The following is a 27,870-nucleotide window of genomic DNA, read 5'->3' as shown; positions in this document are numbered from 1 at the left end:
TGGACATCCCAACCACCCTGTACACCGCAGATGTCCTAGCTGTGGGGCACACCCCAGTGCCCAAAGCCTCTCTCCCTGCTGTCCCCCTCCTTTTTATCCAGCGGAAAACACACCAACTGAAAAAAGGAGAGGAGAGGGACTGGGCAGTGGCTGCAGCCCAAACACGGGTCCCACAACATCCGGGCCCTTCCTTGCATCTGTCCCACCTCAAGGGTGGACTTGGAGACCCACCCATGTCATGCCCAGAGGTGCTTAAGAAGTAGGGCACAATTCGTGGTCCCCCACTCTGCCTGAGCTAAAACAGGAGCCCCATGTCCACAGGGGTGGGACACCATCTTCACATAAGCAAACCCCAAATCTGTGTGAATTTCTATGCAAGTATCGTGAAAATATCCCAACTTCGAATATCCCCCAGACTGGTATGTAATGAGTCCGTTGGAGACCTTTCAGGTGGCCTGGCCACCCTGTAAACACCCACGTGCATGGAGGATGCAGACACAAGTGAACGTCAAGCAGGGCAGTTCCATCCTGGAAGCCCCCACTGGCTTTATTAGTTAGCCCCTGCAGCTGGCCCTGCTGTTGCTGCCCCCAGGTGTTTGCTGAGCTGGCGAACAGGTGGGCAGGGACACAGGCAGGTTGCTACTTAAGAAGCTTCCTCATGATACTCAGAGATGGGCTCCTGTATTCCCGCCCAAAGTGGTTCCAGTGGTTCAGGTAGTTAAAGAGCTGGTAGAGCAGCAGCCGCCGGTCAAACCCTGGAGCCTTGGGGACCTTCCGGTGGTAGGCAGTAAAGAAGGACCTGGGAAAGCCACCGAACATCAAGGCAATTGCCAGTTCAAACTCAGAATGGCCATAGAAGGAAGTGGGGTCATAAATAATGGGCCCGGAGTCGTCCTCAGCCACATTTCCTGCCCAGAGATCCCCGTGAAGAAGGGCGGGGACAATCTCCACGCCACAAAACAGATCTGGGATCTTCACCTAAGGAAATAATTATTGGACACTAGTTAACATGGAACTATCAGCCAGTCTCCTCATCCAATACCGGGAACTAAGGCAAAGATGACCTCATGTTTGTTCAGGGGCCAAGCAAGCCCAGAGATAAGGACCCTCCGACCCCAGGGGAGTGTAACTTTGTGTTAACATTGACCACAGACTCAGGCCCAGAAGCTCTACAACAGTAATGACTTCCATACAGTGCTGGACCTCAGAGGTTATGGTTCTAATGCCCTACAGAACGCAGGACATGTAACTTCAGTGAAGTTGCTTTGTGCCTACCTTAGCAAACTTTCTCCACTTGCCTCTCATTTCACAGCACCTGTATCTGCACCTCTCTCGTGCCCTACCAGTCACCTCATCGAAGAGCGAAATGCTTCTCCGATGCACGCTCACCCTAGGTTGATGTGCAAGTTGCGATTTTAACATTTTGGGTGCTGTTTTGAAACCAGCCCCTCAGGCATCTGCTGCCCCCATCTGCTCTAAGAGGTGAAATGTTTGCGCTTCGGCAGAAAAGGAAGAGCAGGGTAAAAGTGGACAAGAAAGTGATAGTACATGCCACCGTTTGCGACCCAAGTCCCTGAGTTTCCCATGAACAAGGTCTGAGGTTCAAGAACCTGGTGACACTCGGGGGACAAGCGTGTCCTGAAGCCCCACCCCTCCCGGTTCCCCCTCAGGTCAGTAGTCAGGCACCAGGAGCCCTCGGCTTGACTAGCTCTGCTCCAGGCTCAGTGGCCCCAACTCCAGAGGGCCCCACATCAATGTGACGGGCTCCCAGGAGGACAGCCCCTCTCTCAGAGGGTGACTGCCATGCCCACCTGCAGCTGGGACCAGAGTTCTCGTGCCTCTCGGTCAGCATAGTCCTTCTCAATGAGGTCCAGCTGTGCCTGGAGCCGGTGCCTGGCGAAGAAGGTCGCCCAGTCATCCTGCCACTCATTCACCTAGGTGGCAAGGGAAAAGATGCTGAGGCTGTGGCTGGCAGTCACAGGACCCTACACACGAATCTGCCTAAATCCCGGATCAACCGCTGAAAAAACACAGCAAATATTACAGCTAGCCCACAGCAGAGATAAGGGGGAATCATTAAATATACACAGTTAATCCAAAAGAGAGAAAAGCCCTGGATGGTGTGGCTCAGTGGATTAAGTGCCGGCCTGCAAACCAAAGGGACCCTGCCTGCTTCGATTCCCAGTCAGGACACAAGCCTGGGCTGCGGGCCAGGTCCCCAGTAGGGGGCGCACGAGAGGCAACCACACTTAGATACTTCTCTCCCTCCTTTTCTCCCTCCCTTCCTCTCTCTAAAAGTAAATAAGTAAAAAAGGAAAGAGAGAAGATAAAAAGGAAAAGGGGAACAAAGGACAGACAGGACAAGTAAAAAATAGCAAGATGACAGATCCAACCTAACCACATGAATGAGCACATTAAATGTGAACGGTCTAGACACCCTAGTTCAATGACAGGCACGGGCAGGCTGGACAAACAAAGCAAGACCCAAGTGTAAGCTGTGGAGAAGCAGCGCACTTCACATGCACAAAGAGAGCGAGGTGAAGAGGACGGACAAGGTGTGCCAGGCTGACCCTAGACAGCAGGAGGCGGGAGTGGCTCTGTCACCATCAGACAAAGTAGATTTCCGCAAAGAACATCACCAAGTACGGGAAGGACAGCCATGCTCAGCGAAGGGGGCAATTGATGAAGAGGACACAATATCCCTAAACGTTTCAACCCCTCTTATGTGGCAAATGAGCACATGAAGAGATGCTCCAAATCACTGCTCCTCGGGGAGAACAGCTTCGGTGAGATGCCACTCCCCACTCACTGCTACCGCTACAGTTTTAAAAACAGAATCTACCAAGTGTGGGGAGGACGCGGAGGAACTGGAACTCTCACTCACCGCTGGTGGAAATGTAGATGGTACAACGCTTTGAAAATGTCTTGGCAGTTTCTTAAAAAGTTAAATATGAACCTACCATATGACCCAGGGATTTCCCTCTCAGGTATTTATTTACCCAAGATAAACGGAAGCATTTGTCCACACAAACTCTCGTGTGCAAAGGTTCATAGCAGCTTTTTTCGTGCAAGCAAAACCTGGAAACAACCCAGCTGTCCATCGACAGGTGAACAGATAAAACAGACTGAGGTTTCTGCATATAGCGGAGCGGACTTCAGTCACAGGCGGAGACGTGGGTCAATAGCAAAGGGAGTAAAAGAGGCCAGACCAAGGGTGTGTACTGTATGATTCCATGTACACCAAACTCCACACAACGCATACTCATCTGTGGTGACAGAAAGCAGCTCAGTGGTGGCCAGCAGCAGGGAAGGTCAGGAGGGAGAAACCAAAAGGGCACTTTTGGGGGTGACAGATGGACCCATCATCCCGACTGTGGTGAGAGGTTCGCGAGGTCGAAACTTACCACATTGTATACTGCAAATAGGTGCAGTTCCCTTTGTATCATTTATATCTTCATAGTTTTTTCTTTTTAAGATGCAGAGTTGATTTTACCCAAAGAGTTCCTTTGTGAAACCCCATAGAGGAGGAGCTTTTCAGAAAGCTGTCCCAATCTCCCTGGTCAGCTTTGGAGACACTCCCTGTCCTGGGTGCTGTGGTCACTTAGCCCCTGGGTTCACCCCCTTGGTGCTGGGTGCACCTCGAGAGCAGGTAGGAAGGCCCTGCTCCAAACAGCCTGAGGGCCACGGGGTGGCCTTCCCTGGCTCCCTGCAGGCCTGCCCAGGCCCCAGTGTCCAAAGCTCTGTCTTCCTCCTGGATGACCAGGTCATACAGGTACAGGCTGGGTGTTGGGAGCAGGAAGCCAGCACTGGCTGGCTCAGTCCCTCCACCTGGACAGAGGGGCCATGATCCTCTCACCCTGAGCTACCAAAGGCAGGGCCACCTGGGAGTGCAGTTGGTGGAGGGGCCTCCCTCACCTTGACAGAGGCGCGGGGTAGTATGGGCAGTTAGCAGCCAGGCTGTGGGTCAAATCCTGGAGCCTCCACTGACTAGCTACGCGACCTCAGGATCATTGCTTGGCTTCTCTGCGCATCAGCTTCCTCATCCACCCACTGGGTCAGTATGACCCACCGTATCAGGTTGCCGCAGCAATTGGGCGAGTTGAGCAGGACAAAGCACCTAGAAGGGTACCTGGGGCGCGGCATGTCCATCATGCAACTGAGCCACTGGTCCTTCCAGGACTCAGCGCACCAGGCCTCTGAGAAGCCTGCCGCCACCGCTCAAGGTCGCCCCACCAATCGCCATGGTGCCCCAAGGAGCAGGAAGCCTCCTAGAACTTGGGGCCGGTCCTAGGACCATCTTGTCATAGCACAAGGAGGTGGCCCAGGTTGTCCTCCCATCCCTTGCCCCTTCCTGGCTGCACTGTAGCTGACCTGAGTTGGCTTGTTGATCTGGAGTCTGAAGGGGCACTCAAGAGCCGCCTGTGCCCCTGACAGACCAGCCCTTCTCACCTGCTTCACACCTGCATATGACTTCATTCCTTGGTTCTTTAAAAGCCACTGTGTGAGGTCCATATCTGAAGCAGGACAGTGAGCCCCATTCAGTTGCATTTGCTGGGGACCGTGTGACTGTGCTAGTCACTAGCTCCAGGCAGGTGTGCCCCCCCAGGAAGCTGGCTTCTGCAGAGATTTAGGGGGTCCTAGTGAGCCCCACATGTGAGGCCTGCTCCTGGGCTGGGATCCCTAAGTCTGCCTCAGACTCGCCGTAGTGACCTCAACTGGGAGCACCGCCCACCTCCCACATTGCGGAGAGACACAAAAGGCTGGCCGTTGGGTGACAGCGCTTCCATGAAGTGGCCAGAATGAGAAATCCAGAAAGAGAAAGAGATTCGTGGTTGCCAGGGTTCGGGGCGGGGGTTGGGAGGCAGCACTGACAGGTGCAGCTCCTGGAAGTGGACGGTGCTGGTCGCACAGCGTCGTGAGTCCACTAGAAACCACTGGACTGTGCCCTTTAAAACAGTGTTGGTGCCCTGTGGGTTACATCTTAACAGTATCATTGGTTTTTTAAAGGCCCCTGGAGAGGGACTGAGTGACCAGGACTTATTCCCTGACCTCACGTGCTGCTTCTGTCCCCTACCCAGCCCCCCATTCATCATGTACCTTCCTGAAGTGTGGCCCTGGAGCCTGCTGTTCCCTTGCTTGGAATGCTCCTCCACCTGCCCCATGGCTTCCCACCCCCAAGCTCGACTCCCCCATCCCAGGTATCACAGCTCACCCGCTACTTTCAGGAATCAGGCGGTCAGTCTTCCCGGTGGCTGGGGACTGGCACACTGCCACACACAAGGGGTGGGGTGCCCAGCATGAGGGTGCTAGAAATGGCCCTCAGCTCAGCAGGCACATGCTAACCCCGGCACTCACCTGCGGGATGAAGCCGCAGCACGTCACGGTGTGGAAGCCAAACCTGCTCACGTGCTGGGGCTCAGCACCCTCTGCCCTCCGGCCTACCAACAGGAAGAGATGTTGTTGTCTTTCTCTTCAATGCCAGGCCCTGGCACCGCGTCAGGACAGGCCTGGCTGCCCTGCTGGAATGCGGGTGGTCTGAGGGCATAGCCCCCAGGCCAGCAATTAAGCAGCACATGAGTCAGCCAGGGCACTTGGCCTTGGCACCCTGGACAGCAGGGCTGGGTATAAAAGGGGTCAGGAGCCCACTCTACTTGCTCATCAGCTCCATCAAAACTCCTACTCAACAATCTCATTTTCGCACTGGGCATGGGGGAGATGACTGAAATGTCACCGTGAGCGCCAGTCCAGGGTGGGAGCACCTGGGCCAAGGGCCCACGGAGGTGATCTGAACGCACCCACTGTGTTCTCCTCCTCCCTCAACTTGTCCCTGAGCTTCTGGTTGTGAAGGTGCAAATCCGCCACCTGGTCTCCAAGTTTTGATGCCTGACTGAAGAAAGAAGAAATGCAGCCCATTAAAGTAAGAAATATCAACAACCAGCTAGCATGTTCCACTTTCAGAAGTATTGTAAATACCTCAAAAACTACTCTCCCTGCTACCTAAAGTGAAAAACGAATGGCTGGTGGTGACCCTTTCCAGAAAATAGTGTCAAATCACCACAAGGTGGGAAGGAGGTAGGTGTCAACAGAAGCCGTAGGAAGTACTGAGAATTATGGGCCAAACACTCCAAAAGTAATGTTAAGTTGAAAACCATATCCCCATTTCTGTAAACCCAACACAAGTCACATATAAGAAAAAGACCAGACAGAGGGGGCAGACAGAGGGTAACGGGGTCAGCCAAAAGGGGACAAAAGGGGACGGGCTAGACCCCTGTTGTGGGCAGTGAGCACACAGCGGAGCGGATGCTAATGCCCCAAAATGTGAGTGGTGACTGGTGCCTGCCGGTGGAATGAATTATGGGTGACTTTATGGATTCTTTACATGAGTTTGTATTTTCTACCTTTCTGTTTTTACAGTGAGCGTATATGATTTTAATAATTTTTAAAAATGTAAAGACCTCAGATATCACTAGACCAGGCCTCACTCTACAGCACGGGCGAGGGAAGGCCCCCACGCACGTCTCCGATGCAGCCTCACTGGCACCATGCCAACCCCACCAGTCCGGCTCCACAAAGTGAGAGCTCCTCATTGCCATTGGAAACAGCGGGTGGGACTGCTGCCTCTGGCAACCGGACTGAGTTACGTGGGCAGCTCAGCAAGAGGCTGCTCACTCTCACTCTCTCTCACCTGTTCAAGCTCCTCATCTTCAGGTACTCCATCACAAAGGCGGCCCCACCGCCAGGTAGGTCGATGACCTTGATGGGCCGAGGTGCCCTCACCAGGCCAGTGCTCCGGAGGGCCTCCAGGCTTGCCACCTCCCCCTCAAACATCTGCCGGGCCTGCGTCCAGAACACGGCCATGAGCTCCCCATCAAAAAGAGGCCTCTGCGGCCGGCGGTGGCTCAAAGCCCTGGACAGAAACCACCACGAGGGGTCACAAGCACCCAGAACTGTCAGTTACTGAAAACTGGCTGGGGAGCAAGGCAGCGGCCCCTCAGAAGTGCAATGTGGCCCCCTCCGGGTGGGAGGGGCTACCAGGGTATGGCTGAGCTGGGGCTTGGGATGGACAGGATAGACACCCCCTGCAGGGAGCACTGGCTTTGAGAGAGACAGGAGGAAGCACAGGCCACAGGGGAGGTTCCAGCCGGGCTGGAGGGTCCACAGGGTGCTGCAGGATGCCATGGGGTGTTGGGGGGTGTTAGGGGGATGCCTCGGAGTGTGGGTTAATGGAGGATCTGGTGCTGACCCTGGGCTCCCCTCCAGGTCGCCCACCCCCTCACTGCCTGGAGCAATCACAGGAAAGGGACGAGGGCCTAGGGTGGTTGGCATGCAGCAGTGACTGGGGCAAGGGGAGGTCGGGGCTGGGAAGTCAGCTGGGCTTGGCCTTGGGTCCAGGGCTCCCCAGAGACCAACGCCCAGCAGGGCCACGGGCTGGGAAGGAGCCGTGCACCCCACTCTGGAAAAAGATAGGCCACCCCACAAAGTTGGGGAACTCTCACTGTAGGTACATTCTGCCCCAGTTAAAATTGTGCTTATCGCCCTGGCTGGTGTGGCTTAGTGGACTGAGTGCCAGCCTCCAAATCTTTAAAGGGTCGCCAGTTTGATTCCCCATCAGGGCACGTGCCTGAGCTGCAGGCCAGGTCCCCAGTAGGGGGCATGCAAGAGGCAACCACACATTGATGTTTCTCTCCCTCTCTTTCTCCTTTCCTTCCTCTCTCTCAAAAAGATAAAAAATTGTTTTTAAATGTGTTTATTATTGTGGTGTGTGAGCACCTCTGGCTATAGAATCAAACCTCATGGGTGAGACCGGAGCACCTACGTCCACACAGCGAAAGAATCCACCCTCTAATTCAAAATGCCCACAGGGAAAACCAGGCAAGGTGTCCTGCCAGCAGCGCCCCCCACGCCTGGAGTCCTGCAGAGCGGTGGCCAGCGCCCCAGCACTGCACTAGTCACCTGCTCTCCTGCATTCACTGAGCCCTTGCTATGTGCTGGCATCAAGGGTTTCAAGCGTGAATGGTGGGGTCCCAGCCTGGCAGAGCTTCCAGGGTCCAGCTGTGAAGATTCCAGAGCCAGCCTGAACCCCGAACCCCAAACCGCTTTCCTATGAGTGGGGCTTCTCCTTCGGAGGGATTCCTTCTGAAATCAGACTCCTCAACAGTTCCCCGGCCCACAGAGCAGGGATGCTGGACCAGTCCCCACTGCGGTCCCTCCCAGATCTGGACAGTGCTGTGGGGCACTGGAGTGGTCGGTCTGGATGCCCTCCAGCCCACAGCCAGCAGCCCCCCACTGCCAGACCCCAAAGGGGCCAGGCCTGCTCTCAGGGCCTGTGTGCACCTACTGTGGCTGACTCCCTCCACTCATAAAGCACAGTACTCTCATATGTACAAGTACTTAACAAAAACAGTGTAAGCAGGAGATGGAAAACAGGTGCAAACACCAGCAGGGCCTGTGAGTAGAGGGAATTGGGAGCCTTTTGGCCCTTTGGGGTCCCTGGGGGTCCTGGTAGCCTTTCAGCCTCTTTCACACCTGCTTATGTTGGGGAGGTGGCGGAACTGCGGAAACCCGAGCCCAGAGCTGGGGCTGGAGAGTGGCAGAAGCAGCCCAGGACTCCAAGCCTCACCTCCCGGAGAAATTAAATCAAACAACCGAGAACTCGAGCACACAGGTGAAAGGTCGAGAATTACTAAACCTGCAGCGGATGAAACCCCAGGACCCCGCAGGAAATGCTGGAGCCCCGCTAGCCCGCAGACCTCCACTCTAAGGCCACAGGCTGACCCGGGGGCAGTGACGCCAGGCCTGACCCAGGAAGAAGCCATCCTCGGCCTGCGCCCCTCCCCCGTGTCCCCTTCCCTACCCCTGCTCCCCGCGCCTCAGCCCTCTTCGTCTACCCCCTCCCCCGGTTCCCACCCTTCCCCTCTTTCCTCCCTCTTTGCACCCCAACCTCTTCTCCATCTCCAGTCCCCGCACCTGCGCCCTGTGGTTGACCTTGACAAACACAGGCCCCGCGTCTGTGTCATAGGCGCGCCCCTCGCTGATGTAGCCCCCACCTGGGCTCGCGAAGGCACGCAGGGTCGCGGTGCGCAGCTCAGTGCGCAGCAGCTGCTCCATGGGGGCAGGGGACGCACGGAACTCAGGGACGGGACTGGGGAGACTGGGGAACGTGAGGAAGGACCCAGGGATGGCGCTGATTGCCCAGCCTGGGACGAGAGCTCCGGGCTGCCCAGGCCGCTGCTGTCCGCGGGGGAGGCGACGGTGAGCAGGCCAGCGGATGGGTGTCCGCCTTCTCGGCCCCGCCTCCCGGCCCCGCCTCTCCGGGGGAAGGAGGGAGAAGGAGGAGCAGGAGGGGGAGGAAAAAGAGGGGAAGGCTCGGATAGGGGGACAAAAGCAGGGCACTCCCCATGTGTCTGCGTAGTGGGTGTGCCCGGATAGTGGGGTGGGGCTCACCCCCTGGGGTCTGTAGGCCCGACCTCCCCACACAGAAGTTTCAGAGCCCACACAGGACTTGGACCCCACCCCATCAGCGGGCAGAGCACAGGGCTCGCAGGTCATGGGCCTGGCTAGGTGTCACACCGACCAGGCCAGGTAGTGGGGGTCGGTCTCAAGTTCGTCCTGCCAGGCCCAGGCTCTGCCCGAGGACACCCACCGCTGACGTGAGTTGGCTCCTCAGGTCACCCGGTGCCCATGGCCTCAGAGGCAGTTCTGGGGCTCCTGATACCACCAGGCCGACCCTCCCCTGCCAGTGGGACTCCTGATTACAGAGGCCGCCGCCCTGGGAGCTCTCCACACACACGTGTGCCTGTGTGCACAGAGGCATGCACATACCTATGCACACGTGTGCTTGAGGTGGGGGTAGGTGGGAGGGGAGCGGGGCGGCCAACTGCAGGGAGGGCCCTCCACGTCCCTGTCCTTCAGCTGGTCTCTGTCTGGTGAAGCCCACCCCTCCAGTGCATCCAGTGCCCCTGACCCGGGTCGCTGTTTTCAGGCGGCCCTCCCCCACTGGCCGTCAGACCACAGCCGCACAGCAGGGCTGCGCTCTCGAGGCCTGCACAGCCAAGTGCACCCAGCATGGGGCTGGCGCAGCTGCCCACGGCCCCGTGGAACCTCGGCTTTTTGTGTTCAGGCCACCGCCTGGGCTGCAGAGCTCCCCATGGTGTCTCAGCCGTGGGCGTCACAAACCTAGAGAGCCCTCAGGCCTCGCCCCAGTCCAGTCAGAGGCCCGACTGGTTCCTGAAGGGCTTGGGCACAACGGGAAATGAATACACACAGCAGGAGGACGGGTGTCTGTGATGCACCGTGAAGCACTGCAAACGGAAGAGGAGGACCCCTGGGCCCCTGCCCCCAGGCCCCAGGAAGGGCGACAACTGGCGGGCGGCCAGGGCATCCAGGACAGTGCACCGTGCGCCGTGTGCTGCCTCTGACCCTGAGGGGGTCAAGTGCAATGTCCTCTGGTTAAGGTGGAAAAGCTCCCGTTTCAGGGTCGTGGGAAGTAAACCTCAGTTATCTGAAGACACACGTCTGTGGAGAGGCTGCTACCCTGACAGTAGCAGATAAGGTGGAGAAGGGAGGGAGAAAGAGGGAAACGTTGATCAGTTGCCTCTCGCACACAGTGGGGGGTGGGGGGGCGGCCCACAGCCCACGGCGTGTGCCCTGACCAGGAATGGAACTCTCGACCTTTTCGCTTGTGGGGCGATGCCCAACCCACTGAGCCACATGCGTCAGGGCAGACAATGAGGTGTTTTGATACAACAGTCCCATTCTCAGTAAGAAATAAGGACAACTGTCCCAGTGATGAGACCCAGGGGCTGGGGCAGCGGCCATCTCTCTGCAATGCTCACAGCCACCCGAAGGGCAGGGACTGCTCCTGGCTCATCCCTGACCGCTGCCAGCCCGCAGCTGGAGCCGAATCTCCCCATCCATCCAGACTCGGCGGGCTGCTCTGCACGGACAGGAGGCAGGCCTGTCAGGACACCATCCCACAACTGTCCCCCGAAATTATTCCCCTAAATCAAAACCTCATCTCCTGCCACCCTCACCCCCATTTGTGCCAGGTCAGCCAGGCCAGGAACCCAGAAAACAGAAGCTCACCCCCAGGGGCCATGTGCCTGCGGGGCTTTCACTGAAAGACGCAATTCACAGGTCCAGGGTCCCTCGGGCCTGAGGCTTACACTGTTTTGTTATGAATGTAAAATTGGGTACAAAAGTATTTTAGAATAAGCAATGGCAACAAAGTGCAGAAGTTTAAAAAGCTAACAGACACTGCACCATCACAAAGGCTGTCAGTGACCCTCCTGACCCAGGCGCAGCGCTGCCGCAGGTCTCCCTGGAAGACTGACATGTTCTTGGTGACGCTCCAGGAAAGCTCAGGCCTCGGCTCCTTCCTGGTAACGCTGTGCTGCCTCTACAGGAAGTCGGGGCCCAGGAGGCTGCTGCGGGGCCGAATCAGCCATTCCCTGCACCCGGCCCAGCACCGAGAGAAGTCTCTCGGGAAGGGGCCTGGGCATTCTAGTCGGACAGCCCCATGGCCTGTCACTTCCTGGGGTGACCAGCCACCAGGGGAGGCTGCCTCCCCCATCTCAGACTCTCCGAACCCAGAAGGGCCTGCCAGGGACTCAGCCCCCTGCGGGAGCCAGAAGGCACCCCTTCTTCCTCTCACCACTGACTCCAGGTTCCCAAAACGGGGGTCTGGGCACTCACCTACTCAGCGGCTCCCATGAATCACAGGAACGTGAAATGAAGACACTTCCTTTACGATCAGCCATTGGAACAAATACACATTCCATGCAGCGTCTGCCCACTGACCCTGCTCCTACTTACCAGCCAGGAAGGGAAGGGCAGCCCTGAGCCGCGCCCCCAAAACCGTCTCAGCCGGGGGACAGGCTCATGTTAACAGAGCCACAGCACGGGCGCCCTCGAGATGACGCTGGCTTGGGGCACCCTTTCCCTCAGAGACAGGGATCGGTTTTCCTGGGGATGGAAAAAAATAAGCTAAAACCTTGGCCCATGGCAGTCTAGGAATCACTAGGGGTGGAAGTCCCACAACCACAGGCTCTTACAAGTCACAGTCCAGCCCTGGCGGGGCGCGCAGTGGGTGAGAGCTCACTGAAAGGCCAAGGCTGTAGGTGCCACCCCTGGTCAGGGCACATACAGGAATCGATCAATGAATGCATTAATAGGTGGAACAAATCTTTCCCCATTTTCCTTCCTCCTCAAAATTAAAAAGAAGAAAGTCACAGTCCTCTTTCCCTTCCCACAAAAACCAGACCTCTGAAGCACTGTTCTGCTTCTGACTCACACTGAGGGGCCCCGACCTGTCGTTGGAACAGAAAGGCAGGCGACAGAAAACGAGGAACCCACCCTCCAACCCACTGCAGGCAGACCAAGGGTGCCCTAACACTGGGCGCTGCCCGCTCAAGCCCAGACCTCGCTGGGGCCGCAGATGGGCTTCTTCCCGAAATGTGACCTGACAGTTGCTTTTGACCTCCCTTCACTGCTCTGGGAACAGCAGTTAAACTGCATCCGGGTCAAACATTAGAAAGTCCTCAGGCTCCACCTGCCCTTATTTTGAAGCCATTCTCTTATTCAACAAAGTCAAGGGAAAAGAATCACCGTTTTAAGAAACAATTTATAATGATACATTACAAAGGTTTCTTGGCAAACAGGAAAAACACTGAATTACAATTCAAAGGAGGAAAACAGTCTCTGGCATCACTGAAACCACTGAAAGTTTATGCAGAAGGATTCAGTAGCATCGATGCCCTTCATGAATGTTCCTCGTCCTGAAAGGCTGAAGGAGGGAAGACACGGGCTTAGTGCTGGTTGTACCTGATGCAAAGGAAGCGGCAGACAAGAGGGGGTGCTAAGAGGAGCAATTCAGTGGCTCCTAAATGTGTAAGGACACGCTGAAGCTGGCAGTTTGGTCACTTCCAAAATCATTTTCAGACTTGCTCAGCCTGCAGCTGGTCCAGAGGTCTCACAGAAAGCATAGGGAATGTGCTCAGTGTTGGGACTGGTCATTATCAGATGCTCCTAGAAAGACGGTTTTGTGCCTAAACCCACGCCTTAGCCATCAAGCAGCTTCATCCTGAACTTCAGTCATTCCTGGAAACGAGAAGGGAGAGGCTGGTGGCAGGTGCCCTCAGCAGCAGTACATGGGGCACCAGCCACTTCCCTTCTCTACCTTTGGGGCAGCTACGTGGCTCGACGTGGCCCATGCTCCACAGGTCCCTCTGCTCACGTCATATTGCAATGTGGCTTATCCAGCTATGAAGACTAATAAAATGTACAACTTTAGGACCTTTCTTTTGAGACACTATGTACTTCCCAAGGCTTGCAAAGTTGGTCTGAAGCTGCCCCAGGTGTGTGAAGAGGACTGTGGAGGAGCAAGAGGGCTGACCGCAGGCACTGGGCTAGGATCTGGTACACCTGAACTTGAGGCCCCAGCAGACGCCCCGCACCAGCCTCCCTCGAGAGGAGAGCAAGCTCACTTGATGAGATTCCTCATGATGTTGAGGGAGGATCCTCTATACCCTGATCCAAAATGATTCCAGTGGTTCAAATAGTGGAAGAGCTGATACAACTTCTGGCGCTTCTCAAATCCGGGGGTCTTGGGGATCTTGTTGTGGTAGGCTGAGTAGAAGGAGCTACTAAAGCCCCCAAACATACCGGCTATTGCCAGCTCATACTCTGAGTGGCCATAGAAAGAAGCCGGGTCAAAAATGATGGGCCCCGAGGAATCCTCTGCTACGTTTCCTCCCCAGAGGTCTCCGTGGAGCAGGGCTGGGACAATGTCCAGATCGAGGAACAGGTCAGGGATCTTCAACTGCAGGAAGGAAATGCAACCTCAGCTGAGCGAGCAACGCACACAGGAGGGATGCAGACGCTGTGCCAAGTGTGGTCCTGCATGCCCGAGCACAGCATGGCACGCAGATGCGCACGGCCACGCACGGCTCACGCCGGGTGCAGGAACATCCTCCTGGCTGGCCCCACCCGCCTCCTACCCGCACCCACACCCACAGTGGCTGTGCCTGACTTGGCACCACCTGCTGCTGGGGCTGTAGGGGGTGGTAGGCACAGGGTGCAGCAGGGCTCCACTCACCTGCAGAGCAGACCAGAGCTCAAGGGCCTCTCTGTCCCCAGAGCCCTTCTCCACCATGTCCATCTGGGGCTGAATGCGCTGCTGGGCATAGAATGTGACCCAGTCCCTCTGCCAGTCATTCACCTGCACAGGCAACAGCCAAGGAGAAAGCAGAGTTCTAGAGGGACGTGCCAAAGCTCAAAGGGGTACCCCAAAGTGGAAAGGGCTCGTCGTGAGAGGCACCGCTGCAGCAACGGGTGTGGAAGGGGTGGGAGCTGACGGGACAGCACAGGGCCTCATGGACCTGGGGGGACTGTAGAGCCTGTCCCACGAGCAGTGGGAAGCAAGGGGAACCTCCCCAGTGCAGAGCAATAGGGTCCACTCAGAAGGGCTCTAGGATGTTTTCCTTCCACCTGTGCTCACACAGGGGCACAGAGGCCAGAGCTGGCTGGTCTTCTCTGACCTGTGGCTCACTTCTGTCCTGGGGGCCACAGAGGACCCCTCTTTGGCTCCTCCCAGGCAGCTAGCACTGCCCCCTCCTGAGCGATAATGTGGGAAGTCATGTGGAGCCCTGTTCCAAAAGACCAGTGAGGGGACGTCCCGGCCACAGGTGCTGGCCCCCCAGGAGGGAAGCAAGACAGGTGCACAAAAGAGCAGAGGGGCCCGGGGGCAGCGTGTGACACACAGGACAGAAGATCGTGCAAACACATACACTCTCACACCCACGCACGAACTCACACAGCCAGGAAGGCATAGGAGGGACAGAAAGGAACAGAACCAGCGGAAACACCCCCGGGGAAGCACAGAGCAGGAGGCGTAGCTGTCAGCCACTGGCCGGCCCACCAGACAACCTCCAACACAGTTCACACTCTGAAGAGTGCCTGCTGCACCCCCTGCCCACCGGGAAATCACCGAAAGTTCTCTCCAGTATTCAGCAACCCCCTCCCAAGAAGCCACCATCCCAGCCACTCTGCATTTGCTGGCAGTGAAGAACACCCCCGGCTGAAATTCCCAGGGGAGCCAACTATAAAGTTATAAAACTAAAAGTTTCAATCCCTTTTTGTTATGCAATCTTTGAGAGCTTACTATTTAAAATAAAACATTTTTAAAATTTCTACTTTTGCCCACCCTGAGAGCCAGCTTCCTAACCCACTGGCCTTCTCCATTTCTCTGAGCTCACATAGCCTGTGGGGGGCAAGCTTCCTATCAATCTCTTAAAAACCAGCAAAAAAGACAGGGAGCTGAGACTTGCTAAATTTCACCAAAAGGGAGGAGGTGCACTTTCCCCAGCTGAACAGCTGTCCCGACTGGGAAACAGAGGCAGAGCACAGGTATGGCTCACCTGGGGGAGATATCCGCAGCACGTCACCACGTCAAACCCAAACTGGTCCACGAAAGGCCGGTCCGCCTGCCCGCCTCCTCTGCCTTGAAAGCCAAAGGGAAAGGAGGTGGGCAACTCGCTGCCGTGCTCCCTCCGGCCCTGCTCTCGGAGCTCTGAGCTCCCTGAGACCTGAGGGCAGCATGCCCTTCCCCACCTCGTGCCCCCACCCAGAGACAAACAAGGGCCCGAGACTGGAGCCTGTTCATCACCCTTAACCATCGAGGATGCCCACTACTTTGCAGGAGAGACACCTAGAGGACACCCAGCACAGAATGGCTTGCAGGGGCCAGCTCGGCACCTGCTACTTGCGAGAGACAAACTGCTCTGCTTCAAAACAGCGTCCTCCTCTGCAGATCCCCAGACTCACAGCCAACGCTGACCAGCGCCTGTGGTTTGGGAGGCACAGAACAGGCTGACGGACGGACCTGTCCGTCTCCCACACAGCCTCTGACAGGAGGACAGGAGTCCAACAGGACTTGTCTGCCTAGCACAGAGGATTCTCAGCCGTCCACCGCCCTACTGAGCAGAGGTACCACACGGGCCACACGTGGACTACCCAACGCCAGAGGATGGAAGTGCTGGAAGACTTTCTCAATGCTGCCAGCACTCGGCCCTGAAAAGGTCAGCTGTGACCACTGTCACTGTGAGCCTCACCTACGATTGGTCTTAGGAGAAAGGGCACTGCACATAGGCTAGGGAAACTCCTGGCAGACCTCCTTCTGTGGAACGAGAGGTAAAGGAACCATGACGTGATGGGGCTGGGTCCAGGGACTGTCTCCTGTCTTCCAAGCACACCTGTGCTACGGCACATGAATTGTACTGAGTTCACTGCGCCCCAAACATGCATCTTGGGGTTGACATTCCCTTCCTGAGGCATCAACACAGGTCTGACCCCCACTCAGAGGGCTGGGGCACGACCCCACCCAGACGCCCATAAGATCCAAATGTCCTCCTCTGGGCAGAGTCCCTCCTGGCCCAAAGGTCTTACCCACAGTGCCGGCCTCCTTCCGCAGTCTCTCTCCAAGCTTCTTGTTCTCCAGGTGCATATCTGCTAGCTGGGCTCCAAGTTTGGCAGCATGACTGTGAAACCAAAAGGCAGCAACTAAATGCTCGCACAGATGCAGATATACATCCACCTGAAAGGGCTCAGGCCACGTAAAGTAGGTCAAACGTTTTGAGGATATAGTCTGTTTTGGTGGCGAAGCAAGAGGGAAGATAATGGGCCCTCATCACCTTTTTTCCCACCCTCATCTGCGCTTGCAGCCAAGGCCTCTGTTAGCACCTACCTTGAGAGATTCCTCTCCTGTTTGCCTTTGGCTTGCACGGTACATGCTACTCATTCTACAGAACCCATAATGCGCGGGGCCACAGGTTCCTTGTATCACAGCTCTCAAAATCAGACTCCAAACACACGGCAGGTATGAAGGAACCACTCACAAGACAAACAAAGCCAACCAGAGGGGAAGCGCCGCGACATACCTGCCCAGATACTTCATGTCCAAGTGCTCCATCACCAGCATGCTGCCACCTCCCGGGGCATCAAGAACCTTGAGAGGTCTGGGCACTTTCACTGTGTGTGTTTCCAGGATGGCAGTTAAACTTGCCATCTCGCCTTCAAACATTCTTCTAGCCTATCAGGGGAAAAAGATGGAGGCGGGGAAAGGGGAGCGAGCGTGGTCACTTCTGGGAAGGTCCCGTGTGGACATGCTTTCTCAGGCACTGCGACGCTACAGCAAGGCTGCCCTGAGTACAGAGCCGACAGGCACAGACAGCTTCTCTGGCTCCGCAGAACAGGAGTAAGGCCTGTGCTTCCCTGTGCTGGGCCCTGTTTCTATGCTATCGTTGAACCCGAACTCTCTCTAGAGCGAGGAAGGTAGGCAGCTACTGCTGCACCAAATGCCAGATGCAGAGCTGGGCTTGTTTACAGGTCATCCTCAAAGAGCACCTCAGCCACAGTCCTGTAACCACAGGCCCAGCTCACACTGGCCTTATCCTGTTTCTAGCAAGACACTGAGTGTTTTTCAGGGACGACAAAACAGAACTGTATGTCATACTGAAGTATGCTCGGAGGAGAGATTTTTGACCTTCAATAATACCTGGAACCAAAAACTCACTCACTGGTCCCTAACCCCTCAAATTTCACCCAAACCCACAAGCAAGGAGACAAGAGTTGAGTCTTGCCTCCTTGTCAGTCGACTTTGCAATAAGGCCTTTTCTCTCCTCAAAAGCCAATGTCATAGCACTGGCTTCTATGCACACTGGACAGTGAGGCCTTGCTTGCTGACACCATCTGGCTCCTCAGGTGCAGGTGGCCCCGTGTGTACATGCCAGGAACCCATGGCCACTTTTCACCTGAGTGGACCACCAGTTCTATGACATCCCCTGCTTAGCGCTGGAAACCGTATCAACTTGAACACCATGGCCGTCGCAGTCCACAAGTCCTTGTCCCCCTGGACTGCAGGGACCACCCTCCCCCTGCTCACCACACTGCAGTCATCCTTACAGAAGGCCAGTACCCCCGCCCCCCCGGAGGACCCTGCCCGCTCCCCGCCCTCACCCAGGCCCCGGCCCCGGCCCCACCCCTCACAATTATACACACACCCCTGTGCTCCTGGATTACAGCCTTCTATTAGTTTCTCAAAGATCCGCTGCTTCCTCCGGGCCTGAAGCCTCCACACACCCCACCACCTCTGCTTGTGGTGCGAGCCCCCAGCTTTGACCAAGTCAGCGCCTTCCTCGTCGTGCTGCAGACTTCAGCTAATATAACACCAGGCTGGTTTCTGAGAAATCCTCCCTAACTTCCCAGACTAAACAACTCCTCCCCCTTCAGGCACTGTGTGAGCAACACTGGTACAGGGGCGGACGCGGTACAGCGTCCAACTCCAATTCTCACACGGTCAGTGCGTCCACGTGGCTGCATCACAGACAAAGGGACCAGACGTCCGGACTGGGGGGCCCTCTTCTCCCCAGCCACCGCTGTCCCCACCCCGCAGACTTGTTTTGTCTGCTTTGTCATCCTACACTCTAGAGGCACGTGCTCTGGCTTCTTGTTCCCGCCACATTTGCTGCTTGGACGCATCAGCAGTCCAGAGTTCACTCCCACTGCTGCACAGAGCTCTGCTGTGGGAATGTTCCAGAGCGTGTTCACCCAGTCCACCGTTGATGGACGGCTGGGCTTCCGTTTGGGGCTACTATGAACATGGACATTCTTCTACACGTTCTCATAGTTACTAGTTCTGTGACCTCGAGCAACTTAAGCTCTTGTGCCTCAGTCTCCTCACCTGGAAAATGGGGTTATAACAGTAACAATATCATGGGCTTGCTGCCATGGCTAAGTTAGCAGCTGACACACATCCATTCCAAACACTTTTTAAATATCATTACTACACCACCTCCAAGAGCTACAGTCACGGAGGAGAAAGAACTGTGTCTTAAGGAGGATGTTCAGGGCACTCTCTTTAGAGATAAAGAAAAAAGCCCTGGACGCCGGCTGTATTTTGTACCAGAGGTCTGGTTTGGAAGAGTAACGTAAGGGGTGGAATTTTTTTTTTCAAACACAGGGAGAGGTTTAGGAGGATCTGGGAGCCCAGGATCCGCACAGAAATAGCGACTGCTGCATGGTCCCAAGTGTCTAACCGACCCTAAGAACACTGCTACTCTAGCCCTGGCTGGTGTGGCTCAGTGGGTTGAGCGCCAGCCCGCGAAGCAAAGGGGCGCTGGTTCGATTCCCAGTCAGGGCACAGGCCTGGGCTGCCGGTCAGGTCCCCAGTATGGGACACATGTGAGGCAACGGCACACTGATGTTTCTCTCCCTCGTTCTCCCTTCTCTTCTCTCTCAAAATAAACACATAAAATCTTAAAAAACACTGCTACTCTAGAGCTGAACCCAGGTAAAAGGAAACGTCAGCTGGGACCAGTGCTACAAAATGCCCATGAAGGGAGGAGTGCAGAGGAACCCGATTACAAACGTGTGCAACTGGCTGATAAGAATAACGGAGCGGCTGACCAGCGTCAAGTCACCTGCTGCACCAAGGCCGTGGGCTGCATCCCGGGTCAGGGCACAGGAACCGGCCAGTGAGCGCACAAGTGCATGAAACAACAACTGTTTCTCTCTTCCCCTCCCCCGTCTCCCTAAAATTACAAGAAATCTTTTTAAAAGGATGATCAAGAGGTAAGAGAACTCGGACAAGGTCCATTTGAGCAGGAGAGACAGGGGTAGCCGAGACGTCTGGAAGGCCGTTTCACCTCCTCTGCGAACCGCACCGAGTCCTCTTTTCCGGGCCGCGGCCGCGCCCCTACGGCACATGCGCAGGACTCGGTCAGTGACCACGCTGGGCGAGGGCACGTTCGGAACCCTCTGCTAAACGCCTGTAAAAAGCTCACTAGCGAAGGAAGAATCAGCAAAATGCGGAGAAAACGGACTTTGACGACAAAATAAAAAGTTAAGAACCTGAAGGAATGGCAGAACAATGTTTAAAAATCTAAGTGGTTTCACCTTCATGGGCAGGAAATGTAATCAATGCCACGTTTTGAGCCAATGCCAGTGGCGCTGGAAGTGCAGTCACGAGGACGCGGCCACCCAGGAGCAGGAACACCAGGCCCCACAGTAGAAAAAGAGGTGGAAAGGCGGCTGCCGCCGGAGCCCTGCTGGGGCCACAGCGGAGTGGAAGGGCAGCTTCGCCGGCGGCAAACGGCCGGCCAGCTCGCACTGGAGCAGAGCGGGGAAGGCGGGCCTTGAGGGCACAGCAGCATCGCAGAGACCGGCCGGCGCGGGGCAGGATGGGGTTAGTTTCGGGGGAGAAAATGAAGGATGTGCAGGAAAGGCCGACAGCGCTGCCGCGGAGCGCAGGGCGCCCCCCACCCCCCGACCCAGGCTGGGCCTCCAACCGCGGGGGAGCGGGGCGACCTGCCCACCACCCGGGGCACGACTGCAGCAGCGGGGCCGCTCTCCCCTGCAGGGCCCTTGGGAATGCAGTGGGGCCCGCAATAAACTAAATGCTTACCCCTCGCCCCCCCAAAAAAATTCCTGTGTGGAATCCCAACCCCACGCCGCGGCGTTGGGGGTAACGAGGTCACGCCGGGATCAGCGCCCTCGCTCCTGCCCGCAGCGCGGACCGGCTCCCCCGACGCTGCCTCCGCCCGCCGGCGCCCCGGGCCCGGGCTCGGGCTCTCAGACGCCCGCCCCGAGAGAAGCGCGCGCGGCTGACCGAGGCAGCCCGTTCGTGCTGCGGCCCAGCAGCCCAAACAGCCCGAGGCAGCGGCTACTCGGAAACGGCTCTAAGTCCGCAGGTTCAGACAAACCCCAGGCCACGGAACTGCTGCTCCCGCCCTTGAACAAAACCCGCCCTAAGCAGGCGCTCGCTCCCAGCAGAGGCCTCGCCCATCCCGAAGACACAGTCGCGGCCTTTGCCGTGAGCACGGGCACCGCAACGCTCGCTGCGCGCGGCCGCGGTCCAACCACCTCCCCGGGGCCGAGCAGCCGCAGGGGGCTGCGCCTGCCGTGCCGAGCCCAGAACGACCGGGCGCGGCCGCAGGCGGAGACGCGGCCGCCCGGCCGCCAGGGCCCCAGGGCAGGGCCCGGCCCTCAGGCTCCCACCGCGGACCCTGCACTCGCACAGCGGCCCCGCCCCCGCGCTCAGCCCTCTCAGCCCGCCCGGCTCCCCGCGGCCCTGACCTCAGACTTGGCGTTCACTTTCACAAACACTCGCCCTTTGTCCGTGTCGTAACTCTGGCCCTGGCTAATGCACCCGCCCCCCGAGTGGCCCGTGGCCTTGACGGAGCTGCAGCCCAACTCCCGCCTCAGCAGCTCCTCCATGCTCCCGGAGCCGCGACGGCAGACACCCCTCAGGAGGCACGGAGACGCTGCCGACCGCGCGACGACGCCCGGGATTGGGAGAGGCGCGTTTACGTCGTGTGGGGGCGGGGCCTGGCTGACGCTCGGGGGCGCGTTTACGTCATATAGGGGCGTGGCCGGGTGACGCTCCAGGGGTTGGGTGAGTGGCGGGAAGACTCCGAAGCGGGAAGACGCCAGGCGCTGAAGTTTCATAGGCACCTCGAGGCTCCGGAGGCATTTCCTGCATTCTGTTCGCTCTAGATCTGCCCCTGACCGTGCCTTTGACCTGCCCTTGACCTGGTGCGGACTTTGATTTGCCCACACCCTTGTCTTCTCTGACCCTGGTCTTGCTCTTCTTTTGCGCCAGCTGCCATTGTCCCTTTGACCTTAAGCTCGAGGTCAGATGGTCACACCTCCGGGCTTTTCCTGACCTGCACAACTCCTGCAACACCCTTAGGGGTAGCATCTCACCTTTTTTTCTCTTTTTCTGTATATGATTACGCAATCAGCATCTGTTTTCCCAGCTAGACTTTAGTGATTTGAGCGCAGAATAAAATCTGCTTTGCTCCCTCTATTAGTCGGGGTTCTCCAGAGAAACCAAACCAACAGGGTGTCTATACAAATCGAGTGACTTATTTAAGGAATCGGCTCACACACTACTGTGGAGGTGCAAGACCAAAACCCGAAGGATAGACCAGCGGCTGGAGATGCAGGGGAGATCAGCCCACAGAATTTACTCTTCCTTATGGGGGGGTCAGCATTTCTTTTACTAGGGACTTCACTAAGCAGACAAGGTCCTACCCACACTATAGAGGGTATTGGCTTTACCCAAAGCCCACCCATTTAAATGTTAGTCTCATTCAACACACACCTTCACAGAATCAGCCAGAATAATGTTTGGCCCAATACCTGGACACAGGGCCCCACATTAACCGTTGTTTCACAAAGCTTAGTGTGTGTCCCTGTAAATCGGGGACCCGACAGGGCTACACTCTCAACAAAGGTGAGCTGCAAGTGAGTCTGAATATGAGCCACTCCAGAGTCTGCTTTTGCATGGTTTCGCAGCCCACACTGGTATCACTTGATTATCTAGGACACTCATAATTTTAGTTAAAGCAAATAGGGAACGCAGCTGCCCCAGGACTGGGAGACAGACACAAAACGTCCCCTGAGGAGCATATCTTCCTCCCGGATATCACAAACTTCATTTGAATTGTTTTCCAAGGACAATCAGCATCATACAGTCAAAAGCAAGCAGATGTTGCCCAGGCTGGTGTGTCTCAGTGGATTGAGTGCCAGCCTGTGAACTGAAAGGTTGCCGGTTGGAATCCCAGTCAGAGCACATGCCTGCGTTTTGAGCCAGGTCCTCAGGTGGGGGCGCGCGAAAGGCAATCGATTAATGTATCTATCGCACATTGATGTTTCTCTCCTACTCTTCTGCACTCACTTCCCCTCCCTCTAAAAGTAAATTAAAATAAATAAATAAATAAAATAAGCTGAGTCCTTAAAAAAGTGACTCAGCAGATTCTATAAAGAAACAAAAAAGGCTTTTAGAAATTAAAACCATAATAAATTTTAAAAGCCAAATGGACAGATTTAGCAGATTGGACACAAATGAGAGAATTAGTGAACAGGAAGATGTCAGAGAAATTATGCAGAATGTGGCAGAGACTAAAAAGGAAAATATAGATGAGATTAAGAGACATGGAAAATAGTGAGAAGTCCTAGTAGACATTTAACTGGTGTTCCAGAAAAGGGGAAGAAGGGCAGAGGCTACAGTTAAACAGAAAATAGCTGAGAATTTTCTAGAACTGATGAAATACACCAATCCTCAGACCTAAGGTCCCTCCAAAAACAACAAGCTGGATAAATTAAAAGAAATTCACACCCAGACAAATAACAGTGAAACTGCTGCACAAGACAAAAAAAACCCAGGAAATCTCTAATGTAGCCAGCAAAAGTCAGATTATTTTGAAAAGATTGACCTCTGTTGTCCCAACACTAATACTGCTCAGGGAGAATATGTTTTGGTGGATGAAAATGAAATAAAGACATTTTTCAGACTGAGTACCATTTGCTTTTATTTCTAGTGATGTTCTTTTCAAGCAGCAGACCCTAAAGGACGTTACCATCCAAAAGAAAAGTGATCACAGGTTGTAAAGCCAAAGCGTAAGGAGTAAAAAACAAAGCAAGCCATGCACGTGTGAGAAAATTCAATAGCATTGATTATACACTCCAACAACAAGCCGCACGTTTGGTTTTGTAAAAGAATGTTTTAACAATTATTTTTGTATTTAAGTTTAAAAGGGTAAACTGTTATAAGGCCTTTGTGTTGTTAAAGAGAAAAAAGTCTTTGATAAATTGAATATGCATTTTGTAATTTCTAAGGTAAGCACTAAAAATAGGAAAGCTCATTTATAACTTTACTTTTAATAGAAAGAAAAATTAGTCCCAAAGGAGAGAAAAAAATAAAAATAACAAATAAGGATGGACTAGATGGGACAAATAGAGCACACATCTGAGAAGGTAGAGGCTGGAGGCCAGGGCGGGAGGGAGGTCAGAGGGATCCCCCGCCTCCTCCTGCAGGCCAAGCTCGTTGTATGCGGGCTTCCTTCCCAACACCAAGAACTAGCCTTCCACTTGACTTCAGGAGCTACCACATTGGCTCAACATTTATTCTTATCCGAAGTCTCTCTCCTTGACCACGGAGCAGGGTTTACAGTTCCCCAAACACCGAATTTGAGTGTAGGAGCTTGAAGGGTGAGGGCACGGGACAGCTGGAGCTAGGTGTCCGCTGGGACTGTCCGAGCAGAACCGGCTAGAACCCCAGCTCTCCCTTCCACCTTCTCCACTCGGGCTGGCCTGGTGTGAACTTTCGTGAGTGATAAGGATGGACAGTTGACAGTGGGGGCTGAGGAGGGACAGCGCAGCAGCAGCAGCCGGCTGCCAGGAGGTGGCCTGAGACGAAGGCAAGCCTTGGAAGCTTGACACCTAGGCCTGGAGGCTCCGGTAGGGGGCGAGGCTGAGCGGAGGGACGTGGCGGGGCGGGGCGGGGCAGAACAGGCGGGGCAGTGGGTGGGTCCTAAGTGAAGCATCTGGTGGGCAGGGCTTTGGTCCCGCCCGACAGAGCGGTGGGCGGGGCGAAACCTACATTATAGGGATTTCGTGCGGCTCTGGTACTTTCTGGAGCATCCGTGAGGTTACAGCTTTGCTTAAAATAGTTTTTCTTTCTTTGTCGGAAGAACAACTGGCACCTTGGCTGTGAATTCTTGGTGAGTCATCAGCAAATATACACCAGCGTGAAAGTCTGACCAGCTGTTAGTTCCTATTTACTTCTTGACAGCAGAGGAGAGAAATAAGAAGAGTTAATTGGTGTGTGCAAGTGCCAGGGGCTTTAGAGAAAATATGGTCGGTCCCGTTTTAGTTCTTCAGTCTATTTTTATTTGAGCATCAGAGAAAGAAACTCAAGAAATGCTTTTTCATAGTCAAATGGGCACAAACTTTACATTATGTAAAGAGATCCCTTGCATATCACCAGAGATGGCAGACATTCCTCTTCTCCCCACCTTTCACAGTAGGTACTCCAACTATGCTCTAGGCCAGAGGCCACAGAAACCAGCTGCAGTGTGAACTGGGAACAAACCCTCAAACAGTTAAGCAGTTGCTGTACAACCCAGCAATCCCACCCCTACATATATATTGTATATGCCCAGAAAATAAAAACATGTCCACACAGACATTTGTACACAGGTGTTCCTAACAGCCCAAAGGTGGAAACAGCCAGAATGTCCATCTACACGTGAATGATAAACAAAGTGGGATCTGTACGTATAATGAAATATTTGTACATGTAACGGGTTCTGTACACATGCTGAAATACCTATAATAAAATATTACCTTCCTTTAGAAAGAAGGTAATTCTGAGATGTCAAAACACATATGAATATTGACAACATGTTACCTGAAATAAGCCAGACACAAAGGATAAATATGGTATGATTTCATACAGAGTGCCTGGAGTAGTCAAATTCAGAGACAGAAAGTAGAGCAGAGAAAGCCAGAGGCGGGGGAGAGGAGATGGGGTGTTCATAGTGCTTAATGGGGACAGAGTGTCAGCTCGGTGACGATGACAAAGTTGTGGAGTTGGATGGTTGCACAACAATGTGAATGTGCTTAATGCCACTGAATTGTGCACATAATATGGGTAAAATGGTAAATCATATGTTATGTATATTTCACCACAATTTAAACATGAAAACAAGATAAAACTGAGCCTGTGATGCTGTGCTGACCATCACCCGAGGTGGAAGCCACTGGCAGGACCTCTGGTCACATGTTTTCTCTGAGCCCTCCTTTGTTGGAGTAGCAGCAGGAATGACGATTCCCACATCTCAGCAACAGGAGAAGGGAGGGAGGAAGAGAGGGAGAGAAGCAGCAATGTGTGGTTGCCTCTTGTGTTCCCCCTATTAAGGACCTGGCCCATAACCCAGACGTGTGCCCTGACTGGGAATCCAACTAGTGACCCTTTGGTTCACAGGCCAGTGCTCAATCCACTGAGTCACACCAGCCGGGGCATCTGGAGACGTTTTAATGGTTACAGCTATGGGGAGGGGGTCAGGGATGCTGTTCAGCATCAGGTGATGCACAGAAGAGCCCCACGGCAGAGAATGCTTTGCCTCAGAGGTCAAAATGCCTGTGGCCTGGTGGCACGGCAGCCTGAGCTCATGAAGACAGGCCCCTTCTCTAAAGGAGTGGCCCTAGTAGGGGCTTCTCATGGTCGTATATGTTCGTGGAGTTTGCACAAGTCATCTATTTACCCACAATTGGTTAAGAGCACCACAGCTTTCCACTGTGATATCTGTCTTGTTCCATGTTCCTCATGCCAGAGGGTAGTAGAGCATTTGGTGAATCTGCCCCTCGGGTCGGAGTTGGTTTTCATGGGAAATATTTATGTTGTTCTCAGTCACTTCTGGGTCCAGGGAGTCACCACCAGTTCTGAACTGACTTCAGGAATTCCACCACCACCATGTGAAACCTGCCAGGGAAATAGAGGAGGCATGCCCAGGAGGCTTGGCTCTGGAAGGTGGAGGAGAAACAAGTGTTGCAGACCTAGGGAATAACTCTTGTCACCACGTGGCTAAGGCTCTGGAGGACTTGGCTTCCTTTGGCCCATGGAGGGTGGGATGCTCTTGTCCATCAGGAACACTTGCTAACCAGCACCCAGTTACAAACACTGAGTGTCTCAAACCACGTGCCCCAGGCCTTATCAGAAAGTCTGGGTTTGTAAAGCACACATCTGTTCACACATCTCGAACCACTAGGCCTCTTCTGGGGACCTGACATCCTGTGTTGTGATGCAGTATGATGGTTCCAGACAAAATGGGAGGACAAGAATCTCTCTTCTCCTCAAGCAATCATCACAGCACGCTGACCACAGGTCACGCAGACAAAAAGTTAAAATAGACGTTGCAGACTCAGTTGTTGCCTTAGGTGTGTGAGTGACAGTATCTACTGTGGGCACCAGGGACCCTATGCCTGGGGACAGCAGTGGGGCGCTCTGGGATGGGCAGACCTCTGTCCCTGATGGACCCCTTGCCACCCTATGGTGGGGAAACCCAATATGTCCTCCACATCACTCCACCCCGCCCCCCACAAGGTCCCCAGCAAGACTGAGCACAGGTGTCCAAGGCAGTCTCAATAGTCCTGAAAATGTAAGTAGCTGCAGATGTCCCCAACACACAGCAAGGTATGCGTGAGCCCCGATAGGGCACAGCCCTCTGTGGGTGTTCTGACCTCACCCACCCCACGTCTCTGTGGGACTAGGGTCTTCCCACACACGTCATCCTCCCACGGAGCTGATGAATCACAACCAGCAGCAGGTAAAATAGAACAGTTCATACATGTCACGATTCTCAAAGCAAATTATTCTTTTATTTTTTTAATCAAATGATTCTTGTTGTATTTTGATCCAACAGGGAAGGAAAATGTGATGATACGGAAGAGAAAGTGGGCATTGGCGCGAAGGATTAGAGCCCCCGGGAGCTGAAGGCAATCTGGGGACTAACGTCCCAGGCTGCCTAGACCAGGAGGGAAGCGGGAGGCTGGAGGGTTCACGCCTTGTCCCCGCCCCCAACACTTGTGCATACACGTGTACGGACGCACACACAGACGCGCACACATGCACACATGAATACGTGCACACGTACACAGGCGCACGAGAACGCACAGGCACACACACCCACGGACGCTGAGTGGCTCTTGGACATGGACAAGGCCCTGGAGCAGCCGTGGGGAAACACCGCGAGCTTCTCCCAGACAGGGACTCCTGGCGCCAGGCGACCGGTTCCGGGAGTCCAGGCCACGTGTCAGAGTCTGTAACCTGCCCACCGCGACCGGCGCCGGCCCACGCGACTGAGTAAACGCCCGGCCCGCCCCCTGCTCGTCCAGCCCCAAATTGGCTACCAGAGTAGTGTCTCCGCCTCCTGTCAACTATGGCCCCGCCCTACCCCGTCTCTAGACGCCCCCATGGCCCCGCCTCCAATACACCATAGGCTACGGTGGGGGTGGGCGTCACTCTGGAGG

At 55.0% G+C, this 27,870-nt stretch overlaps 2 protein-coding genes across 4 annotated transcripts; both read right to left on the bottom strand.

Moving 5' to 3' along the window:
- Nucleotides 1-502: 502 nt before the first annotated feature.
- On the bottom strand, nt 503-9,276 carry FN3K (fructosamine 3 kinase). Of its 2 annotated transcripts, none has more exons than XM_024553939.4 (6): nt 8,968-9,276; nt 6,686-6,837; nt 5,796-5,887; nt 5,356-5,438; nt 1,812-1,934; nt 503-978 (listed from the first exon to the last, which is right to left on the bottom strand). In XM_024553939.4, exons 1-6 carry the CDS (start codon nt 9,106-9,108, stop codon nt 640-642), a joined length of 930 nt encoding a protein of 309 aa, XP_024409707.2. In that variant the 5' UTR covers nt 9,109-9,276; the 3' UTR covers nt 503-639. The 2 variants fall into 2 exon arrangements, with proteins under 2 accessions (XP_024409707.2, XP_024409708.2); XM_024553940.4 differs by having other exon boundaries at nt 9,048-9,274.
- A 3,326-nt stretch (nt 9,277-12,602) lies between these two features.
- FN3KRP (fructosamine 3 kinase related protein) lies at nt 12,603-21,358 on the bottom strand. Of its 2 annotated transcripts, none has more exons than XM_024553819.4 (6): nt 21,130-21,358; nt 16,935-17,086; nt 16,444-16,535; nt 15,417-15,499; nt 14,096-14,218; nt 12,603-13,819 (listed from the first exon to the last, which is right to left on the bottom strand). In XM_024553819.4, exons 1-6 carry the CDS (start codon nt 21,268-21,270, stop codon nt 13,481-13,483), a joined length of 930 nt encoding a protein of 309 aa, XP_024409587.2. In that variant the 5' UTR covers nt 21,271-21,358; the 3' UTR covers nt 12,603-13,480. The 2 variants fall into 2 exon arrangements, with proteins under 2 accessions (XP_024409587.2, XP_045046222.2); XM_045190287.3 differs by lacking the exon at nt 21,130-21,358 and adding an exon at nt 18,057-21,002.
- Between the last annotated feature and the right edge of the window lie 6,512 nt (nt 21,359-27,870).

Source organism: Desmodus rotundus, chromosome 9 (assembly GCF_022682495.2).
Source record: "Desmodus rotundus isolate HL8 chromosome 9, HLdesRot8A.1, whole genome shotgun sequence".
NCBI lineage: Eukaryota > Metazoa > Chordata > Mammalia > Chiroptera > Phyllostomidae > Desmodus > Desmodus rotundus.
The sequence above is the reverse complement of the archived record's forward strand: the minus strand, read 5'-3'. Positions and strand labels throughout refer to the sequence as shown.